Here is a 20667-nt window from a genome sequence, read left to right as displayed (position 1 = left end):
CAATTGAAGCACCTCTGATGGATAGCCACTTCAAATTAACATGGAAAAATAAGGCACTAAATTAAGTCTTAAGTTTGCTTTATAATTGTTTCAATTATATAGGAAGAAGTACTGAAACTGTGTCTAATTCCAGTTTGTAGTTATATTGTTATTTCATCTGTATTTTGCACCAACTGTGTTTGTTTATGATGAAAACATACTAGCAGGGTTGACACAATCTAAGTTTAATAAGCTGTAATAGCCATACATGCCATACATTCTGTGCTATAGCCCTGTCTTTTTTTAAAAAAAATTCTTTTATCCAGGACAGAAAATGTTTGTGAAAAACAATGAAAGTCTATGTGTCTTATTATTGTGCCTGCATGACAACTGATGTCTTGTTAAACATGATTCTTTTTATCTAACACTATTAATATCTGTTATAAAAATGAGTAAGTTGCAACTTATCTGAATTAAAATAATCCTGTTTTGTAGCTGCCTTATAAAATATTAAAGACTGCTCTTACATTGTTTAAAAAAAATCTTGATGGCTTTCTGTAAGCAAGTTTTAATTTACTTTTTTCATTTTTAAATGAAAAAGTTCACAAACCTGTGAAGATTTTATAAATGGTTAACACATGAAGTGTCGACATCAAAAACAAATCAATACCATAACAAAATTAATGCAGTAAGAAGAATCTGATGCACCAGTTCTGAAGAAGAGTTTGCTATGCTAACGTGTGTAAAACATACATGTGCTAGTAACAGCCCACATACCTGAGGAAGGGTTAGAAGCACGGCCTAGATTAAAAAAAATGTGTATAATAGTATTAGAAGCAACAAATTTTGCTCAGACATATAACTGAGAACCAAGTGATAAGTTTCTATTAGTTGTACATGCAAACACATGCATGAAATCAGGAGCTAGGACTACAAAATAGCAATAATGTAAAAACATTGCTGTGATTGCATTATATCTTACAAAAGCAACTCCAAATTAAAAAAAAATCATGCTATTAAAAGTGGGGGAAGAAGCATCAAAGTTATAAAGAAATATCATAGCAAGTAATTCGGCATATTATCACATCCAAGCAACGTACCACATGCATATTAGTATAGGGACTGCTGTGGATGTTCTTTTGCAGGAACAATCAGCCTGCAATCTTGTATTTGTTTATCTGGGAGCAAACCGTATTGAGTTCAATGGAACTTCTAAACAAATGTGTGTAAGACTGCACTGTATTGATTGCTATGACCATATTTCTAGAAAAGATGTATCTTTTGAAAGAACAATATGAATATAAAGACAACTTTTAGTCTGGTTTAAGGACACTTGATTTTTCAGCCTTCTTAACAAACATTACCTAAAATAAAATATCTATCTTATCTAAGATGGAACCAAAGTGAAACTCGCAAATATAGTTATACAGTATATACAACAGGCTTTAGTTTCATTTCTAACTTATGCACCTGAAACTATTAACTATTATGTAAGTTAAATAATACATTATTAAGTAACAAGGAAAACTTGTCATTAATACATTCTTAAGAAAATATTTAATTGAAAAAAATGCATTGTTTAATAAAATTAGTAATATAATGAATGGAACCAATACTAATCAAATCTGAAATTAAAACTGTATTCCTGGGTAACATATTTTTTATGAACAGACTTTACAATATTTTCATATTTTCCCATTTAATATTTAAACAACAAAGCCAAAAACTTACATAAAACTTTACTAGTATTTTTAAATACAGTGAATATTTGAAACATACCTGATTGTGGCTTCTCAGGTGGCAACTCACCATCATATAAATCTGAATCACTAATTCCTTTAAGGACAACAAAACAACAAAAGGAGTAAAAGCACATTTAAAACATGTTTATAATTTAAAATATATATTCTACAATTTGTGTAGTGGAGCTCTACATAATTTCCAGCTTCTGTCATTACAGTTTGGCCTAGTGGTTAAGGTGCTGGGCTAAAAACCAGGAAACTGAGAGTTCTAGTCCTGTCTTAGGCATGAAAGCCAGCTGGGTGACCTTGGGCCAGTCCCTCTCAGCCCAACTCACCTCACAGGGTTGTTGTTGTGGGGAAAATAGGAGGAGGAAGGAATATTAGGTATGTTCGCCTCCTTGAGTTATTTAGAAAAACAATGAAGGCAGGATAGAAAATAACTAAAATAAACTATATTTCAAACTCATATGCTTTGCTGCTTAGATAGATTTTAGGATAAGCTGCAAATGTTTTTGAAAATCTATTCATAATGATGAATAAACAGGTGTCAAGAAAACAAAACAGTATTTTGCATGTGTGCTGTGCAAATCCTTTAAAATGGTATTTCAGAACACGTGGGAACGCATATTAAGCATCTCTTTTCAAAATCAAAACTTATCCACTTTTATTTATGAACACAGGCATAAAACATCAAACATATAATAAACTAGAATATTAAAAAAGAAAAACATGATTAATTGTCCTCTGATATGGAATAATCTTTTAAAACATAATTATATCCATAATTTCTTCACAGCAATCATAACTGAACAGTATTTTATTACTTTTTTTGAGATTTCTAAGGATTTATCAGCTAATATTAAGACGTATTCTCTTAGATTGCACAACTGAAGTGATTTACAAAGAGCAGTGATATTAATTCAGAGCACTATATACAGCAGAACATATCAAGATGATTCAATGATACTCCACGCAGGGACAAATTCGGTCCTGGAGGGGAAGACTGGCAAGAACAGAAGTTCTTCTGCGAGGGACAGAGAGAATGTTGTATACTATATATCTTAAGAGTAGATAAAGGTCTAAGGCTGAGGTTATAATGGTGGGAAATTTTGCTCTTGTCCTTCTGTAATTTTGGATTCATACTAGATTAGCGTGACTTAGTAAGTTTGACTCCTTGTGGAAAACAATCCTGGCTTCAGTCTTGACCTATTGTGAATTCTCAGGTCCATTCCTGAACTCAGGGTCTGAGAAGGCCTTAGAATAGACCTTTTCAAAATGTTAAAGACAATACTTTTTTTTTCCAGTTTTCATGGATGTTTCAAAAGCTGTTTTTGGCTGTCTCTGCATGCAAGTGCATGCACTGCCACTTTGCTGGGGGAAAAAACAAAACAAAGTGCATGCACAGTTGGGAGAAGTCTCCAAAGCAGCTATGCAACCCTGGAGAAAGACACAGTTGCTTTAATGATTCTGAAAGAGTTCCTTTATGTGCGCTCCTGGTGTTCTAATGCAACTCTTTTACAGGATTGGTGCAGCACTGTTATGCACAAGTGAGAGTAAAATCAGTTTACATTTAGTGCTTTTAGAGGTTTCTAAATTGGTCTACATTTTTATTAGAATATCCAGGGAAAAAGCAACACTGCTTTATTTTAACCACATACACAAATCACACCAAATTCAAGTTAAAATTAAAATATTATCAGTATGTAACATTCCACCAGTATTGACAGGGATGAATGGAAGACTATAGCCAGAGTGACTCATGCTACTCCCACAACTTCAATTAAACATCAGCAGCATTTGTTTATTTTTTATTTTTTAGAATTTTTATCCCACCTTTATTATTTTTATAAATAACTCAAGGCGGCAAACTTACCTAATACTCTTTCCTCCTCCTACTTTCCCCACAACAACCACCCTGTGAGGTGAGTTGGGCTGAGGGAGTGACTGGCCCAAGGTCACCCAGCCGGCTTTCATGCCTAAGGTGGGACTAGAACTCACAGCCTCCTGGTTTCTAGCCTGCTGCCTTAACCACTAGACCAAACTGGCAAATTGGTGAAAAGTTTTTAAAAAGGTCAAGCACAGTAAGATTTAAGAACCCTGAAGCAGATATTTTACTTCTCTAATCTCTTATTAGATTATTTCTGGATTACAGACAGACAGTTTATTCATATGTCAAAAATATTTCAAGAGATCCATTATCTCTGAAATCAGATAGTATTCCAAGTTTGTACTATATGTTGCTGTCTTTTTCAGCCTCTTTGGTGTTTCTAAATTTACCTTAAAAGCAATTCACTTGGCCTGCCCTGTTTTAAAATAATGTCTAAACTTTACATGAACTGGGCAAAAATCTGAATAAAACTAGAGTTCCAGTTCTCCTCATATTTTATGCAATCTTTCAAACATTCTTTAAGTAGAAAAAAAGAGGTACAGCAAAATAAGCCAGCCTTCTCTCCTACCTGGTGCTCTCAAGATAGTTGGTTTATACATTTTCCTAACTGCTCATCAGCACTGTTGTTTTGTAGGTCTCCAGGCAGAGAAAAGTTTTAAGCCAAAGCAAAATAATGTCATGCAGTTTTTTCACAATGAACTCTACTCATTTCTTCATGTAACAAGATGTTCTCTAATACAACCCACTCCAAATAAGCTGGCCTCAGAATTGCTAGTCAACCTGGCCAAAGGAATTCTGGGAGTTGCAGTCCCAACACATTTAGAAGTCACATAAAGTGCAATCCATCTTCAGTATGTATCAATTTTCTTGTATGTCTCCTGCCCTAGCCCTAACAATATGGAGTATTTAAGAAAACTATATTAAAAGTTTTGACTGACATGGAGCTAAAGGTGTGCTTCTTGAAAAAGCTTACCCCCACTATTGCCATGACTCCCAGGTTTGGGCTGAGGGGGTGGTGGTGCTGGTTTTTTGGAATCATCGCCACCTAGTGATGAAGAAAGATAAGTACAACCTTCAAACTTAGAAAATCAAAAGCAACCTAATGCTATATAGCAAAATAAATACTTGACAAGTTTAGCTATAATGGCAAAAAGAAAAGTACAGTATTTATATGCACAAGTCATACATGAACTCTGTCAAGCCTTCTGTTCATATGCTTCCATACTATTTTGTATTTAAAACACTTTTAGATATGGGTTGCTATGGGTATGTGATTGTTCCCTCATGTAACACCTTTGTTCTAGTCTTTAGTGGGCTTCCAAACTAATATTCATGGTGCTGGTTGTCATCTATAAAGATCTTCATACACGTCTCAGCTATGATATGATCAGTGTGTAAATTACATGCAGTTCCACTTCTCAATTCTACCATGGAATCTGAAGGAGGCAGCAAAATGTGTAAGGCCACATATGGGAGGAATAAAGAAAAATAATCTGAAAAGGACTCTTGATGAAATGGAGTCTTCTGAGCTGGTACTGATTTGGATAGAAGTATATGAGGACATATTTGCTATCCCTTTGGCTCAGTGACATATGTTCTGATTACATCAGGCTGGATTACTGCAATGTATTACAAGTGGAACAATCTTTAAAGAAGGCTCAAAACTGTTAACTCATACCAAATGCAAAAACAAAAAAAGCTAAGAGATCTAGATATTAAAGACATATTATATCAAGTTTAGACTACTTGCAGGTCACATATAAAGCATTAGTTTTGTCATTTAAAATCTAAATTGCTTTCTGGTGGACCAGTACCTTTTTATATTTTTATAGATAGAATGTATACAAATTTACATTCAATTAAAAACTGCCATTGGTTTGCTTAGTGAGGTTCATGTCATTAATGATTCTGCCATGAAAGCAAAGTATGTTTACCTTCTTCACAGGCTTCAGTATTTTTTACCATCATCCTTCTGATTCCCAAGTATTTAGCAAAGGGAACAATGAAACGACTGCACTAGAAACGTAATTCTGAATCTTTTCAACCTGACTCCCACTGATAAATCTTGAGATTCTAGTAAAAACAACTTATCCCCCACAAACCTAAAGTTCAAGGGGGAATTCTGCCCACTCTCTTGTCTATCCATTCAATAAGTTCCTCTTTTTAATTTGAAAAAGTATTCAATGTAACTAATAAAAACAGAATCCCAAACTTTACAACATACACTAAAATTAATCTTAAAATTAAACACCAAATGAAAATAAAGGCTTTCCAAAACAAATAGAGCGAGTTTCTTTCAAAGGAATTTTTCTTTGAGGCTTATTTTCCATTCTGTATGGTTATATCCATTGCTCCTTTGTGTACACTTGCCCTTTAAATCCCAATTGTTTTTCTATAAGTCTAATATTCATCTGTGTTTTCTTTGGTGTTGTGTATTCTTAATGAATTCTGAATACTATATTAAACATTCATTTCTGATGCCAGTTTGCGTCTTGGTGGGTTGTAATCTGGTAACATGCCTCCAAAGGCCTAAGGCTCTTCTGACTGGTTATCAATATACTGGATCTTAAGTTGTCCTGGTGTTTTTTTTTAAATGGCCAAAGGGGGAAGGGGCCAAGCTCTTATAACAGTATGACAAGTATCAGTTGAAGACAAGTTCATATGTACCACTCTGTCCTATCCTGGTTGGGGTGGGTGTGGCAGGCAGAATGGCAGGAGAAAGCTTTCCAAGGGAAATGTCACAAGCAAGAAATAATGGTGGGCTACCTTGGAAGACCTTTCCCTCAAATGTATAGAAGCTAGCAAGGGCCATTCTCAGGCAGTTCTTAAATCCAATTATGTATTGATTGATCAACTTTATATGTGCCAGTGACTCTGAGTAGCTTACAAGTAAAAAAAACCATTAAAAAATCCATACAAAAAATGCTGTTCTCAGTTGTATTTATACTGTACAAAACTAGTACCTAAGACGGTAAGGTAAATTCCAATGGGTGATGTTTGTAAAAACTTACCATTTAAGGCATCTTCTAAGTTCAAGTCATCATCTGGAAAGAAAAAACAATTAGACATCAATGTCTCATGTAGAATCACGAAATTATTTTGCAAATGAAAGATTAGCACTCATGCATGAGAGGAAATGTACATACACAGTATATAAAAAAGCTAGGCAGTGAAAAAAGAACTAATCTACTTGTACCAAGAAATAAATGGGACAAAATGATAGAGAAATATATTCATTACTTTGATGAATCCTAAAACATTGCCTAGAACTCCAGTGATATTTCTTAAAGGTTATTTTAAGAGTTTTCTTATATCAATAGGAAAAAAAATTACAAATGATTAAAGACATACCCTAACCCTAAAGACATATGTCAGTTAAGTGCATCAGTAAGTCAACTTATTTTAAAAGTACATGAAAATATTTGATTTTTTAAAATAGTGCCCTATTCTAAATCCATAGTTTAAAAAAACTTCATGTGATAAATAGGACCAATATCAAAATATGAGAATATCATACACTGACTAGCAAACAACAAACCATAAATATTCAGTTTGATTTCTACTAAGTCTTCTGCTATTCCTCAAAACTAAAGGGATATATTTCTGAAGCACATACAAGCCATTTATTGTTCAAATGTAGTCACATTCACTAAATAAAACTTACTGTAAAATAAAATGCTTACTGTAAAAATATATACTTACTTGGCTTTTTGGTAACTGAGTTAGGATTCTTAGTAGAAACTAAAATATAAAAGTAGAATATAATTAGTTGGAACCATCAGTTCCAGTACAGCAGGAGAAACATTCAGTCCCTAAATCCATGTTTGTAGCCCATCAGAACTGAAAATTGGTGGCATGATTTCATGTAATTCTGAAGTGGGAAAGCAGTAAAATAGGCTTAAAGCGATTTTTAAAAAGTTCTGTCATCCAGCAAATGAATAGAAAGCAAGAAAATCCTAGCTATCCCCACCCATTAATATTCTATCACTGTAAGCACTAATGTTCCAAAAACATATGTCCCACAGCCATAAAATTGCCCATCCCTGCACCAGACTGATGCTAAACTGATTTTGTAATAATTCAATCTACAAGTAGACAGAGATTAGATTTCCAAACATTCTTTCCAATCCCAACAGAATGTTGGGAAAAAATATGTGAAGGGGCTTGGGATTCTGTTTTGTCTATCAGCAGGATAACTCTCTAAAAATATGAACAGAAGAGGACCGAATTTGGTATGGTAGAGGATGCCAGCAAAAGAAAGATCAGGTTTGACAGTGGGCTGCATCCAGATTGAGGTTGTGGGGAAAAAAAAACACTCCTGAAAAAAATTCCCCAAAGCCTACCTGAAAGGTGACCGCTCACACTGCTGCTGATTTTTCCATTCTAAGCCAACCTTCCCTTATCTCTCCCGGAAATTTGTACTGAAATTTATTAAGTTGCCCTGTGATTCCCAGTGCACTCATAGGACAAGGGGAAAATAAAAACACAAACACAGAGACAAAGACATATAATTTTGCGTGCCATACATAATAAAATATAGATCTCTGCTATGGCTACTGCTGCTGAACAGGTTGAAAAGAACTTTGGAAGCCATGTTCACCATGGTGAACTTTCTCTAATTTGTTATTCTATTCAGCCTAATGGAACGGTGGAAAGAAATTACATAAAGGGTTTTGGGACTGTCTGTCCATCAGCAGAATGGACAAAAAGAGAATATTTAGTGAAAATTTAGTGAGCAGAGAAACCGGGGGGGGGGGGGAGATCAAGCACAAAAATGGGTCAGATCCAGCTGAGGGCTATGGAGCAAAAAATCAAGAAAAAAAAATCCCCAGTGCATCCCTAGGGTAGGAAGTATTAGGGTAGCTGCTTGAAATGTTCTTAACACTTCCCATCTAAGCCTCTCCTTTCTCTCCTGCCTGGCAACATGACCCAGAGTGGGATGTATGCTGCCCATCCCATGTTTCCTAGAACATATACATATAGTCATAGATGCAATATGTAAGGAGAAGAAAAACAGGTACACACACACACACACACACACAGAAATCCATTATGATTGGACTCCTGGACACATAAACACACAGAGATATGCCCACAACCTGATTAATCTCTGGAGAAAAAAAGGCATGCACGGACACTTTATTACATTACACAGAAAAAAAATGCAGATGACTCCTATAGACACTACTGGTAAAGGAATTGGAGAGAATTCCAGAAGCCATGATCTGTTGTTTTCACTTGTTAATGGTGATGATTATACAGTCACTGAATTTCTAAAAAAACTAGATGTGATAACAAACATCTATTAAAAAACCCTACAAAAATTAGCATGCTATCTAGTTTAGAAGAGCTTCATTCATTCCTGATGTCCTGCCAGCAAATTAAAGTTTACTAGCAGAATAAAATGCACTGTTAAAACCAGGAAGATCTTAGGCACCTAGACTGAGCAAGCAGAAATAATGCAGCATTATACAACTCAGAGTCAGGTTGTAATTTAACTTAACTAATATCACATTATAATGTAATACAGGTAGTCCTTGACTTATAACCACAATTGGGCCCAGAATTTCCATGTGATACGATTGTAAAGTGCAACGTCACGTGACCGCATTGCTTAGCGACAGCAATCTCGACACTCCCCACTGCTGTTGTTAAGTGAATTCCACCAGTCGTTAGCTGAGGCCCCACCCAACTCCAAGCCATTCTAGGTTTGGTCACTCCCAGCTCCAAGCCTCAGTAAGGTGAAGGACCGCCTCCAACTCCTCCCACCTGCCTTTCTCCCCCGCCATCTCTGCCCTTTTGGTTGCCCTATACCCTGCCTTGTGGGACAGTAAGCAGCTCCAGAACTGCGTGACTCAGGCTGCTTGCCACACTGCAGCTCAGGGGCTTCTTGGTGCACTGCAGCTCTGAGGCTGCAAGAAGCCCCTGAGCTGCAGCACAAAGCCACAGCTACCCCTGGAAGCTTCAACCGCCCCATTCCAGCCCAGTCTCAGCCACAGTCGCCTTGCCACTCTTCACTCTGAGGCTCCTGTTACCCTGCACTCCACCTCCCCAGCTGATCTTTGCCAACATCTTGCTCCCACTGCTGATGAGGCATGTCCAGCCTGAGGCATGTCCATAAGTCCCTTTGCACCACTCTGCTGGGCCCAGCTGGGGCTGGGCTTTGCCTGGTGCAAAGGGGCTTTTTGGCAAATGGTGGCTCTGGGGCTTTTTGCAGCCCCCTTGCACCACATGAAGCCCTGCCCCAGCCCAGCAGCATGGCACAAAGCTGCCACAAAGCAGCCCCAAGAGCATGGTGCAAAGCCACTGTGCCTAGGAAGCCCCACCACCCCAGCCCAGTCCCAGCCACACTCGTCCTCGCCCCAACTGACCTTCATTGTCTTCTTGCTCCAGCTGCTGACAAGGCCTGTGCCCGGCCTGGCCCTTCGCAAGACAGCTGATGGCCACGTGATGCCATCTTCCCCAGGTCTCATGAGGAAACCGCAGTGCATGACCTGGGGAAGAAAGACTTGTGTGGCCAGCAGCTGCCTTGCGAAGGGCCAGGCCAGGCATGCTTGGTCAGCAGTGGGAGCAAGAAGATGGCGAAGGTCAACTAGAAAGGCAGGGGCCTCGGAGTGCAGGGGGCCAAAAGGGCATAGATAGGGGAAGATATGTGGTAGGGGGGAGCTGAAGCACTTCTGAGATTGTAAATGCGGACAGGCTGCCAAGAGCCCAAATTTTGATACGTGACTGCAGGGGCACTGCAACGGCCATAACTTTGGAGACCGGTTGTAAGTCCCTTTGTTCTGCATTGCTGTAACTTCGAACAGTCACTGAACAAATGGTTGTAAGTCAAGGATGTCTGTATTAGCATTACTAAAATATGTCTAGAAAGTCATTTGCAGGTGTTGTAGGATTGTACTTACTTACCATCTCCAAGTGCATCACTTAAGTCAAATAAATCAGGTTGTCCTATTCCATAAAAACAAAAACAAAATCATTATTGACTTGCGTGTTCTACCCAACACTTATTTATTATATCTATATAATAGCTATAATAATAATAATTATATATATATATATATATATATATATATGCATGCATGCATGCATGCATGCATGCATGCTACAAAGAGTTCAAACAACAACTGAACATCCCCCAATGAGTCTACCACTCATTCTAGCTCAGGGCCTGGGAAAAGAGCTAGGTTTTAAGGGTTTGTTTAAACAGGGCCAGGGTAGAGGCCATATGAATCTGGAGTGGAAAGATGTTGCAGTATGACAGAAAAGGCCCACTTCCTGGGTCCCATCAGGTACATTGTTTAACTGATGGGACTGTGTGCATGCTGACTCTGTCAGACTGTGTAGGACAGGCAAAAACAACAGAATGTAGTCAGTCCCTTAAATAACCTGGTCCCATGCTATAAAAGGCTGATAACCAGTGATAACCAACACCTTGAATTGCACCTGGAAGCCTAGTGGGAACCAGTACAGTTCACGAAGCAAAGGCATTAAGTGGACCCGTCATGGCCTGCCAGTAACTGTCTGTGCCATCACATGCTGGACCAGTGATAACTTCCAAGTGGTCTAGTTATGGCTAAAAGATCATTAGTAAAGAATTTCTTCCCTTGGTTCAATGTTCCCATCTTTCTTGTAAGTCTTGAACATGTTTCAAAATAGTACTCCTGACTGTGTTCATCCAATGTTCCTGGAATGTGCTTGGAATGTTAGTTTATCAAATTAATGCAATTAATTGGCTCACATAACAACCACCAGCTAACATCAATTAACTCATCTAGAACAGTTAACTGGGAGATGTTAATATTCAGTACCAGCAGCATCTGCAGCAAACCACAACAAGGCTAAAATTATGGCCCAAGTACGAAGCACGTACCCAGATGTATCAGCATACATTTGTACATGCTAGACATTAGGTGCATTTATTAACAAAGCTGATCGCTAATTCTGTGAAAAATATTATAACAGGAAACACTGTCACATACACCAGCTATTTTATTCCTAAGTTTTTCCTTCAAAGGAATCTCCCACTGGTTCCCTCATAAATGGGAATATAATGAGGGATCACTGGTATGCCCTTAATAGAATCTGACAACTGCAGCCCTGCTCTGCTCCAAATCATTCCCAAAGAGCTACTGTCTGTGAAAATAACCCTTATTACCACCATAGGCCAATGCACTCACAGAACTACAAGATATCATTAGATTGCTTATACTATGGCTGGGGGTGCCACAGAGGTTCACTGACACCTGCCAAACTGCCTGCCTTTGCTTTATTGTTTTAGATTCTTTTAATTAAAAACAATGATCGGACACTAGCATTCTGCAAAGCAAATCACCAACCTCTCACGTAAGTTGTATTTCAACAGTGCTGCTAGGTGCTGCACGGACACCAGAGTCAGTCTTAGAAAATAAACTGCTGGGTGACTACAGCCATAGCTTTGTTCATTTATCAGTAAATTGCTATTTTGTTAATGGTCAAACTAACCCTTGCCACCACTATGTGAGAGTGCCATAACCAGCTCTCAGAATTCCAACCATGCTCACTGGTAGTGTTGGGAACTCCTGTTCCACAGCTGCTGGGTTGAAGAGAATTTTGAACAGAAGCAACCAAACCACCCATGAATATAATTATCTTTAGCAACAGAAATTAGCAACCCGTTCACACATCTTCTTATGAAATGATTATTGACCTTCAACTCTATAATAATAAATATCAGTGGGGAAATCATTCTGCCAGTGGGTACACCACACATAAAGCCAAAATGAAACTATATATTTGGGTATTTAATCTTGTCAGATGCTCAGCAATCAATCAGCAACTGAACTTCACCCACCAATCAAGCCAAAAAGTAGACGTACATATGTTTCCAACATAAACTATGTTACACATAATCAAGAGTGTTCAGTCAAGATACTTCTACAACTCTCATTTATAAACCAATCAGGAATCAATGACAACAAAATTTTAAACTAGATGCCTTCTCCAACTAGTCTAACCGAGCCTTTTTTATGCCCTTACTATCTGGTTGTGGAAATCAGGCTCATGCCACAGAAAAATCAGTCACCTGAGAGAGAATGCATCATAATGCAGGAGCTCGCTACAATAAAGAACTTTTCCATTCTTAATTCTACTTTGAAGGTAGCACCTTATAATCTTACCAGTAAGGATGGGCAAAATGGTCATGCATGAATTCTTCTGTGCCCAGAACACCTGTTTTTGGATGACTTGTCCCCCAAATGAAGCATGAATGTTTTAGATAGGATATGAAATGAAGCAGGCAGTTGTGTTTGGGAGGCAAGAGTAGGAAAAATTAAGGCTGATGGATTTCCCTGAAGGTTGTAACAACAACAACAACTGAGGAGAGGCAGGGGGAAAAAAATAAGACAATTGCAAGAAGTTTGGGGCACAGGCAGGCACCATATCTCCCTGTCTCTGAAGAACAGCAGCAGGTAACATCCCTTGTCCTACTCAGCCCATAAAATTACTTTGAGCTCCCTGCAGGTTTTTGCATCATACAAAACTCTGATACAGGTTTTTGGTTCTGGTGAATCATTCAGAACAGCTCAGCAGAACTTCCAGAATGTAATGTTTGTTTCAGAATCAAAACAAGACATTATTTTCCATTTCAAGTACACCTAATATATGGTATATCCTTCTCTCTACTCTCAAAACAAAAGTTGGCTGAAAATGTAGGTCTTTAAGTAATAAAGTTCTCAAGGGCGAGAAAGGCACCATCCACTCTAATGCTTCAGGATTCTCTTTAAGATCCAACCTTACCTTTGCCTTTTTTCTTAGCAAGTGGGCATATTCCCAAGCAAAACACTGGCAACAGCCACTTATCATTTTATTTTCTAAGAAAACCTCTGGGATCTACAGAAGCTACAGAGTTATTGTTCAAAATACAGATAATATTTTACAATTGTGCTTTGCAGCATGTTAATTTCCCATTTTATTTGGTAAACACACATATTGAATACTATATTCAATACACCATATACCACTCCCTGCCTTTTTAACAAGCATTCACACATCTTAAATTCTTCCATCTCTCTTGCAATTATTAATAAACATTTCTATCAAGATACCCAAATTAATCTGCTCCAGTTTTTCATAATTTAAAACTTCCAATAATTCATTCCATTTTCCCTGTCAAAAACAATTACATTCATTTTCACATCCATTCTTCTTGTTGTATAATATTTGCTGCAAATCATGCAGGTTCTCACCCAACTATGTAGCATCTTCTGTGTGCATATACATTCATGTACCCAACCACCCTACCTCTAACAACACTAAAAGCATTCCTGATACAAATATTCATACATGCATTAAACAACACACCCTTGTTTTACTCTCTGTTGAACCATTCATTAAACATTCAACTTAATTTCATCCAGGCTTTACTTTCATTACTTTTATACTGTTCTTATTACATTAAGCAACCAACTACAAGTTCAATTTCATGCAAGCTTATTTCCTTTATTATATCCCTTCTCTAAATCAACAAATATATAGTAAACTTTCTCACATTCATCTATTTTCTCAGTAACCTGCTGAACTGCAAAAATCTGGTCTGCCACAAGCTGCCTATCATACATCATCACGTTTATTACAGCCCTAAGGCCAGACACAATAAAATGATACAATAGCAACAATCTTACATTAATACATATATAGAGAACAAAAGCAATTAGTATACTATAATCCAAAATTAATTAAGAATGAAAATACTAAAATAAATTGAAATAAAATACTATGTTAATAAATTCTAAATCTAAGTGATGGTGCAGTGTATTGTGCAGATGGTAGCACAAAACTGGGCAACCTAGGAGGATATTTTCGGCTCCTTGTCCGAAAGAAGGAGCATTAGATAAAAATCACTCTCCCTGCCTGGAAATGTCTTCAATAACGGATATATAAGGATCTGCCTGTCATACTGTACTTCCACCCCTCCCCCCCCCCATTTTTTTTGTCTTTTTCAAAGACACCTCTTTCAGACAGAATTCTGTCACCCTTCTTCCTAGGTATATTAAACAAAGTAACCCCCTGTACTTTTCGCATCCAGCCTTGCTATTTAATGTAGTGTAAAAGGAACCAAAATAATGTTATTAATAAAATGATTACAATGTTCCAATTTACTTTTGAAAGAAGATGAAAAACAGCAATTTTTGTTTTTATTTAATTTGTTTGTCTAAATATCTCTTCAAAACTTAGTGGTCATCCGCAGTGCCTCTTCAAAACTTAGCAGTTATGTGCAATGTAGCAGAATACAAATAAAAAAGATACAGTGCTCCTATATCAAAAACAAACACCTTTGCCAATCATTTCTTGAAACAGTTTAGCAAAATTTTAAACTTTTCAGAGGTTTTAAAATGGACAGACTAGCTCAGCATTTCTCAACCTTGGTAGCTTAAAGAAGTGTGGACTTCAACTCCTAGAATTCCCCAGCCAGCATCTGGGAGTTGAAGTCCACACATCTTCAAGTTGCCAAGTTTGAGAAACACTGGTCGAGCTACAAGTATGACTCATAAAAATAACAATAACTTGTAACATTGTTAGTCATTTCATACCAAACAGAAATATACAGGCATCATTTGTCCCAATGAGGCAAAAAAAATCCTGGCAGGATGTTTTTATATGCTGCCAAGCAGCACTTTATAATTAGCTCTGCAGCAACATACAGTGAAGTTAAGATAACTCAACTCTTTACTGCAGCGTTGTCAGAGTGCATCTAACAATTGGGTCAAGCAAAGAAAGAAAAAAAAGAAATTTATGCACAGACATAAACTTTTTATCCTGAAAAATAACTCCAAGTCATTTCTGAAATCCATTTATCAAATCTTTGTTTAGTATAAATGATAAAAACAAATATGGCTAAGACTCCCAAGCTGGGAGGCCAATATTTTCAAGATGTGAAGTGCTACTGGAAGCAAAAAATAAAGGACAGAACGGACAATGGACAGGTTTTACTGTGAATTTCTATGGAGACTGACACTTTTTAATTTGCTCATAAAATTTCTGAGAACAGGAAGAGTGAAGTAGCCAAGTTTCTTTGAGATATTGAATTATATCTAAGTTGATGATTTATGGTGTTTCACAGGGTTTTACCATGTCTCTTATGCAGTATCCCTGAACTTCACCTAATCACAGTACCATGTGGGACAAGAGAAGACAAACTGAAATTAAATCTAGAGACAATAAGTGCGGTTGTTAAGGAGAAAATTGGCTTCGAGTTTGAAGCAAAACCTGTTTTGGATGGGACTACATTCCTCCAGAAAGAGGAGGTTTGCTGTTTGAAAGTGCAGTCACTAAATCTGCAGCAGAGTCTGATTTATGTAGTGCTCTGTACAACTTCTGGCTAGTATAACTTCTGTTACAATGCCCTAACTGCATTCAGGTACATTCCGCAGCACCCAGCAGCTTCTGTTTGCAAACCCCACCTACCTTAGAAGGCTGACAACTGTTCTGTTGTTCATTCAACAAGCCACCTCGAGTGCTTATCTTAGCAGAAAGGTGGCCCCAAATTTAATAATAAAAATTTAACATAGTATACAGTGCTTGGGGGAAAAAAGTAAATAAAAGGTTAATAATAGGATCTAAGCTAGGAGAAATGGCAAAAAAATGGTAATATATATCTTTTAGACAGTGTACATTCCTGATCACTTCACCTCAAAAATATATTGGTACACTATAAACGTTGCAGGAAAGAACAATTAAAATGACCACAGAACTGGAATCACTCTCTGTAAATAATGATTCTACCACTGGAAGCTTTGTTTGTTTGTTTATGGCAGGACAACACTTTTCAGTCTAATTATCATAAAATAGACATGAGCTTAATCCATATGGGGTTTATTCTTAGAACCCTTGTAAGAAGTTTCAGTTTAAGCACTAATGGGTATTTTGTTATTGTAACTCCAATTTCTCCAAGTGAATGGCCTCTCTATACATTGAAATTTAACTTTCTTAAGTCCAACAAAGCCCATGCACTATGGGGGATGATCTGTTTGTTAATCCTGCATTCCATCCTGAGACACAGATTTGGAGGAAGGGAACAAAGCCATTGGATTACTCAAGAGATGAAGAAACAGTGATACGAAAATATTGTCCCCGAAGGTGCTATCCTTTCACGTATGCAATAGAGCATATTAAGCTCTGAGAAGAGAGCACAGCTTTCTGCACAGACTTCAGAGAGCTGCCCTCTCTTTCTGAAAGCTCTGAGAAGAGAGTGCAAGCTTCTGAAGACAGCGTTTCGAAGGGAGCCACGTGGAGGAAACATTCGCCGGAGAAGCCAGGTCCAAAAAGGAGTCAGCAAAGGCAGCAAGGCACCTCTACTTCGCCCATGGCGGCTGGGCGAAAAAGTGAAAGGTCAGTGCAGGGAACTAGGTGAGGAGGCAGCTGGTTTACGAATGTGGGCTGGGGTGGTTTCATGCGGCTGAGCTTTTGTGCTGTGCTGCGGCTCAGGAGCTTCTTCCAGCCCCAGAGCCATGCATTTCTGGGTGTGCTTGCTGCCCCACAAGTCAGGGAGAAGGGTGGCCAAAAGGGCAAGGATGGGGGGAGATAGGTGGGTGGGGGGAGTTGAAGCACCCTTGCAGCCTAAGTGCGGGCAGGCTGCCAAGCTCCTGAATTTTGATCATGTGACTGCAGAGGCACTGCAACAATCAGAATTTTGGGCTCAGGTCATAAGTCCATTTTTTCAGTGTCATTGTAATTTCAAACAGTCACTGAACAAATGGTTGTTAAGTGAGGACTACCTGTACACCCTCTCCTTGGTTAGCAACCAAGTTCTGTTCCAGCAATCATGTTATTACGCAAAATGGTCTCTAAGTGAACAGTGACTGTGACAAAGACAGAGAGACATGCTGCAAAGACTGCTGGTTGCTGCCATCTCATTCAGATAAAGTTCTCTTATCCTGTGCCTGACCCGTTTTTTTTTCCTTCCCCCCTCCTTGCATAGTGGAGAGATTGCCTAAACAAACTATCTCTTCCTGAGCTGCTTTTCTCTCTTTTTTAGTAATTTTATTAAGTTTAGGCAAAGATAACAACTACAAAAAAAAGAAAAAAAATACAAAAAGAAAAAAACTAAAAAGGTGGAGAAACACAAGAATTTTTTTTAAAAAATTACATAAAGAAGTGACTTCCAACTTTTAACAAGAATATACAGCAATTTTCATAGTCACTCCCTTACTCTATATCAGACCAAGATCACATTATTTCTATAAATCAGAAATAATTAGCACATTATAAAAATCAATAAATGCAATTGCTCCTTCCCCTTATTTACACACACACACACACCTCTCTTAATCAACTCCCCCTGAAAAAACGTTTATTTTCTTCCTACCACTATTCTATACATTTCTGTCCACTATAATAAAAATCAGACTAAAAAAACATATAAATTGTCTGCTCTTACAATTAATAATACTGCAGTTATAACAAACTTAATTCTATTAAACCTAAAACCAGCATTTATTGTTTATACCTTATTAACCTTAATCCAAAACGTTAAAAAAGAGTATGAGGTCAAACGAGCCTTAAAAGCAATCCAGATAAACATTCTCAAATCCTTACCCCACTTCAAAATGGACCAAAGCTTTCATCTATCTCCACAATAAACACAAGTCATTTTTCACAGAGAGATCAAAAAGCCCAAATGACCCCCTTAAAAACTCTGACTTCTCAGCAAAAAACCTCCCATAGGAGAAAAAAACATTCTTTCCCATAACTTTCCATCAGAAAAACAATTCCATTTATGATTTGCAATTCAATCTGTCCATTAAGTTCCTTCAGTTCCACAATCTGGTCATCATCTGCAAAAGCCTCGATCTCACTATCAGTAGACACATTTCTATTGTTGGGCTCCTCAACTTCTTCCACGACATGCCCAGCCAGATGACACATTTTAAAGCCGATGTTTTCTACAATGTCCCAAATATCTTGCAAAATGGCTTGACAGGTATCAGAAAAGATCTGTTTAAAAGACTGTTTAAGCTCACAACAAATCTCTGAGAAAGTCTTCCATGTTTCAGGCAGTAGATTATGGCGCCCCCTAGATACTTGACTGGTGAAAGTAGGAGTTAATGAGTTAATGGAAAATTTCTGAAAGATGTTGACATAGTGAAAGTACGCCAACAGGAAGCTCCCAGGAAAAGTAGATACAGAAAGCTGAAGATTCAAACCAGCAGATTCAATGTGTAAGCAAATACTAAATTCTTCAAATTCAATACAAAAATAATAACAGGGAGGCAATCATTTATTCTCAATCCTCCTTACTATTTGAATGGGAAACAAGCCAAAACTTAAAAAGATCTTTTAAAAATATAATCCCAAAAATCACAATAAGCTTCTCCTTAGTGTAAAAAGCCTCTCTTAGGGTACATAAACTTAAATATATATATAAATTGTATGATTTAGAAATGGGGTGGCTCAACTTGGTGCCTCTTTAAGGCTACAGCGCGGCTTGGAAAAGGTGATGTCCCGGCTTCCCAGCGGCTCTTACCGGATTAGCGCAAACACTGTTTGTGATACTCTGGCTGCAAGTCGCTTTTCTGGAGGGCAGATGAGATGATTCCAAGTGTTTTCTTTATTCATGAAGACGCTTCTGGGCTTCAGGAAAAAGCCTGCCTGAGCCCAAAAAACTACCACCTTGTCAGTTCTGTCTGCAGTCCCTGCAAGCACAGCTGTTCAGTTGGCCATTTCCCCACCAGAAGTCCACTGAGCTGCTTTTCTCCACTGCGCAGCACTTTCCTAAAAAGTGCTAACTTCAAATTAACAAGCTCAGCTCTGTGACCTTAATTAGTTGATTAGAGCTCTCCATGTCATGTTCATCATTCCAGTGTTTCCGCTGCATCGTAACGTTTCGCATGTCATTTGGCTGATGCGTGTTTTGTTTGGGAAGGGAGGAGGATTCTATCTCGTGGGATTGTTATATGTTGGCAGCTGGATTGGAATGTATTTGGGTTATCTCATGTGTTCAAGGTTTCTTTCCCAGGACATTAGCAGAAACGGTTACCAGCACCTGGGGCGGGGGGGAGGTTGCAACGGCCGGGCGAGGGGAGGGATTACGTTTGTGTCGAGGGTTTTTAGTTTGTATTTGGCGCATGTTTGCTCATTCTCAGCTTTCTCTGTATTTGCATACTATTCTTTAATAAATCAGATATCATTAAGTTCCTGCTTGTGAGTCTGAGTCTATTAGGGTAGGCAATCCTTACATAAAGCTGAGAATCAAAAAAATTTTACCGTTAGCCCCTTTCCAGATTTATTTTGTGAGGGAGAAGCGCTAGCGATGAGCAAACCAAATCCCCAAACCATGGAAAGCGAGGAATTGAGCGAGGGGGAACCTGACTCCACGGTGATAAGAACAGAGAGGGTCCCTACTCGGGAGCTCTTGGAAATTTGGGAGATGTCGAGCTCCAGCCTGGGAGAAGAGGAGGTTGGAGGCAAAAGAGCCCCTGAACTGACCAGCGAGTCGCCAGGCGAGCTGGTCACCTGGGACGAAACACAGGGACCCCTACCAGGGACTTCCAAAACATCTTGGAAGCAGCAATACCCGATGTCCCCAACCGTGGTGAGGCAGGAGGGAAAGGAGGATTCCCAACCCCCTGACCGTATAAGACTGGTGGAGGCCAAATTGGAGTCAATAGAATTCATGCTTCAGAAAATATCAATGGACTGGGATCCTCGGGAGAGGAGGAGAGGGGGGTCTAGTAATAGGCATTCGTCCCCTTCTTCGCCCCCCCCTTCTTTGGAGGAAAGGAGTAGGACCCGGCACAGAGAGGAGGCAAGGGTGCCGAGGGTGCGAATTTCAAAGTTCCCTCCTCCAGAGTGGAGATCCCTGGGAGCGAAAAGAAAGTCCGACCACCCAGATGTGGTGAAGGGACCGCCCGGAGTGGGGGTGAAGGACTTTACTGTTAAATTTGACAGAGATCCAACTAAGTTGTTGTTCTTCCTTACTAATGCAAGGAGTTATATGGATGAATGGGGACCGTGTTTTCGTTCAGAAAGAACCAAGATTAATGCCACTGCCACTAAGCTGAAGGGGCGGGCTGCCGATTG

At 38.5% G+C, this 20667-nt stretch overlaps 1 protein-coding gene across 3 annotated transcripts in view; it reads right to left on the bottom strand.

The window, feature by feature from the left end:
• LOC134498777 (CD99 antigen-like) overlaps nt 1–20667 on the bottom strand; it is a 40074-nt gene that overhangs the window by 8252 nt on the left and 11155 nt on the right. Inside the window, exons 2-7 of one of the 3 annotated variants that reach the window (XM_063305047.1) lie at nt 10519–10560; nt 7312–7350; nt 6621–6653; nt 4583–4654; nt 1759–1815; nt 757–780 (exon numbers count right to left, since the gene is read on the bottom strand). In XM_063305047.1, coding sequence (XP_063161117.1) covers nt 757–780; nt 1759–1815; nt 4583–4654; nt 6621–6653; nt 7312–7350; nt 10519–10560 — 267 coding nt within the window. The remainder of the gene's footprint in view (nt 1–756; nt 781–1758; nt 1816–4582; nt 4655–6620; nt 6654–7311; nt 7351–10518; nt 10561–20667) is intronic. The other 2 variants (XM_063305048.1, XM_063305049.1) reach the window with 2 other exon arrangements.

Source organism: Candoia aspera, chromosome 5, assembly GCF_035149785.1.
Source record: "Candoia aspera isolate rCanAsp1 chromosome 5, rCanAsp1.hap2, whole genome shotgun sequence".
NCBI lineage: Eukaryota > Metazoa > Chordata > Lepidosauria > Squamata > Boidae > Candoia > Candoia aspera.
Note: the sequence above shows the minus strand (reverse complement) of the source record. Positions and strands in the feature narration are given on the sequence as shown.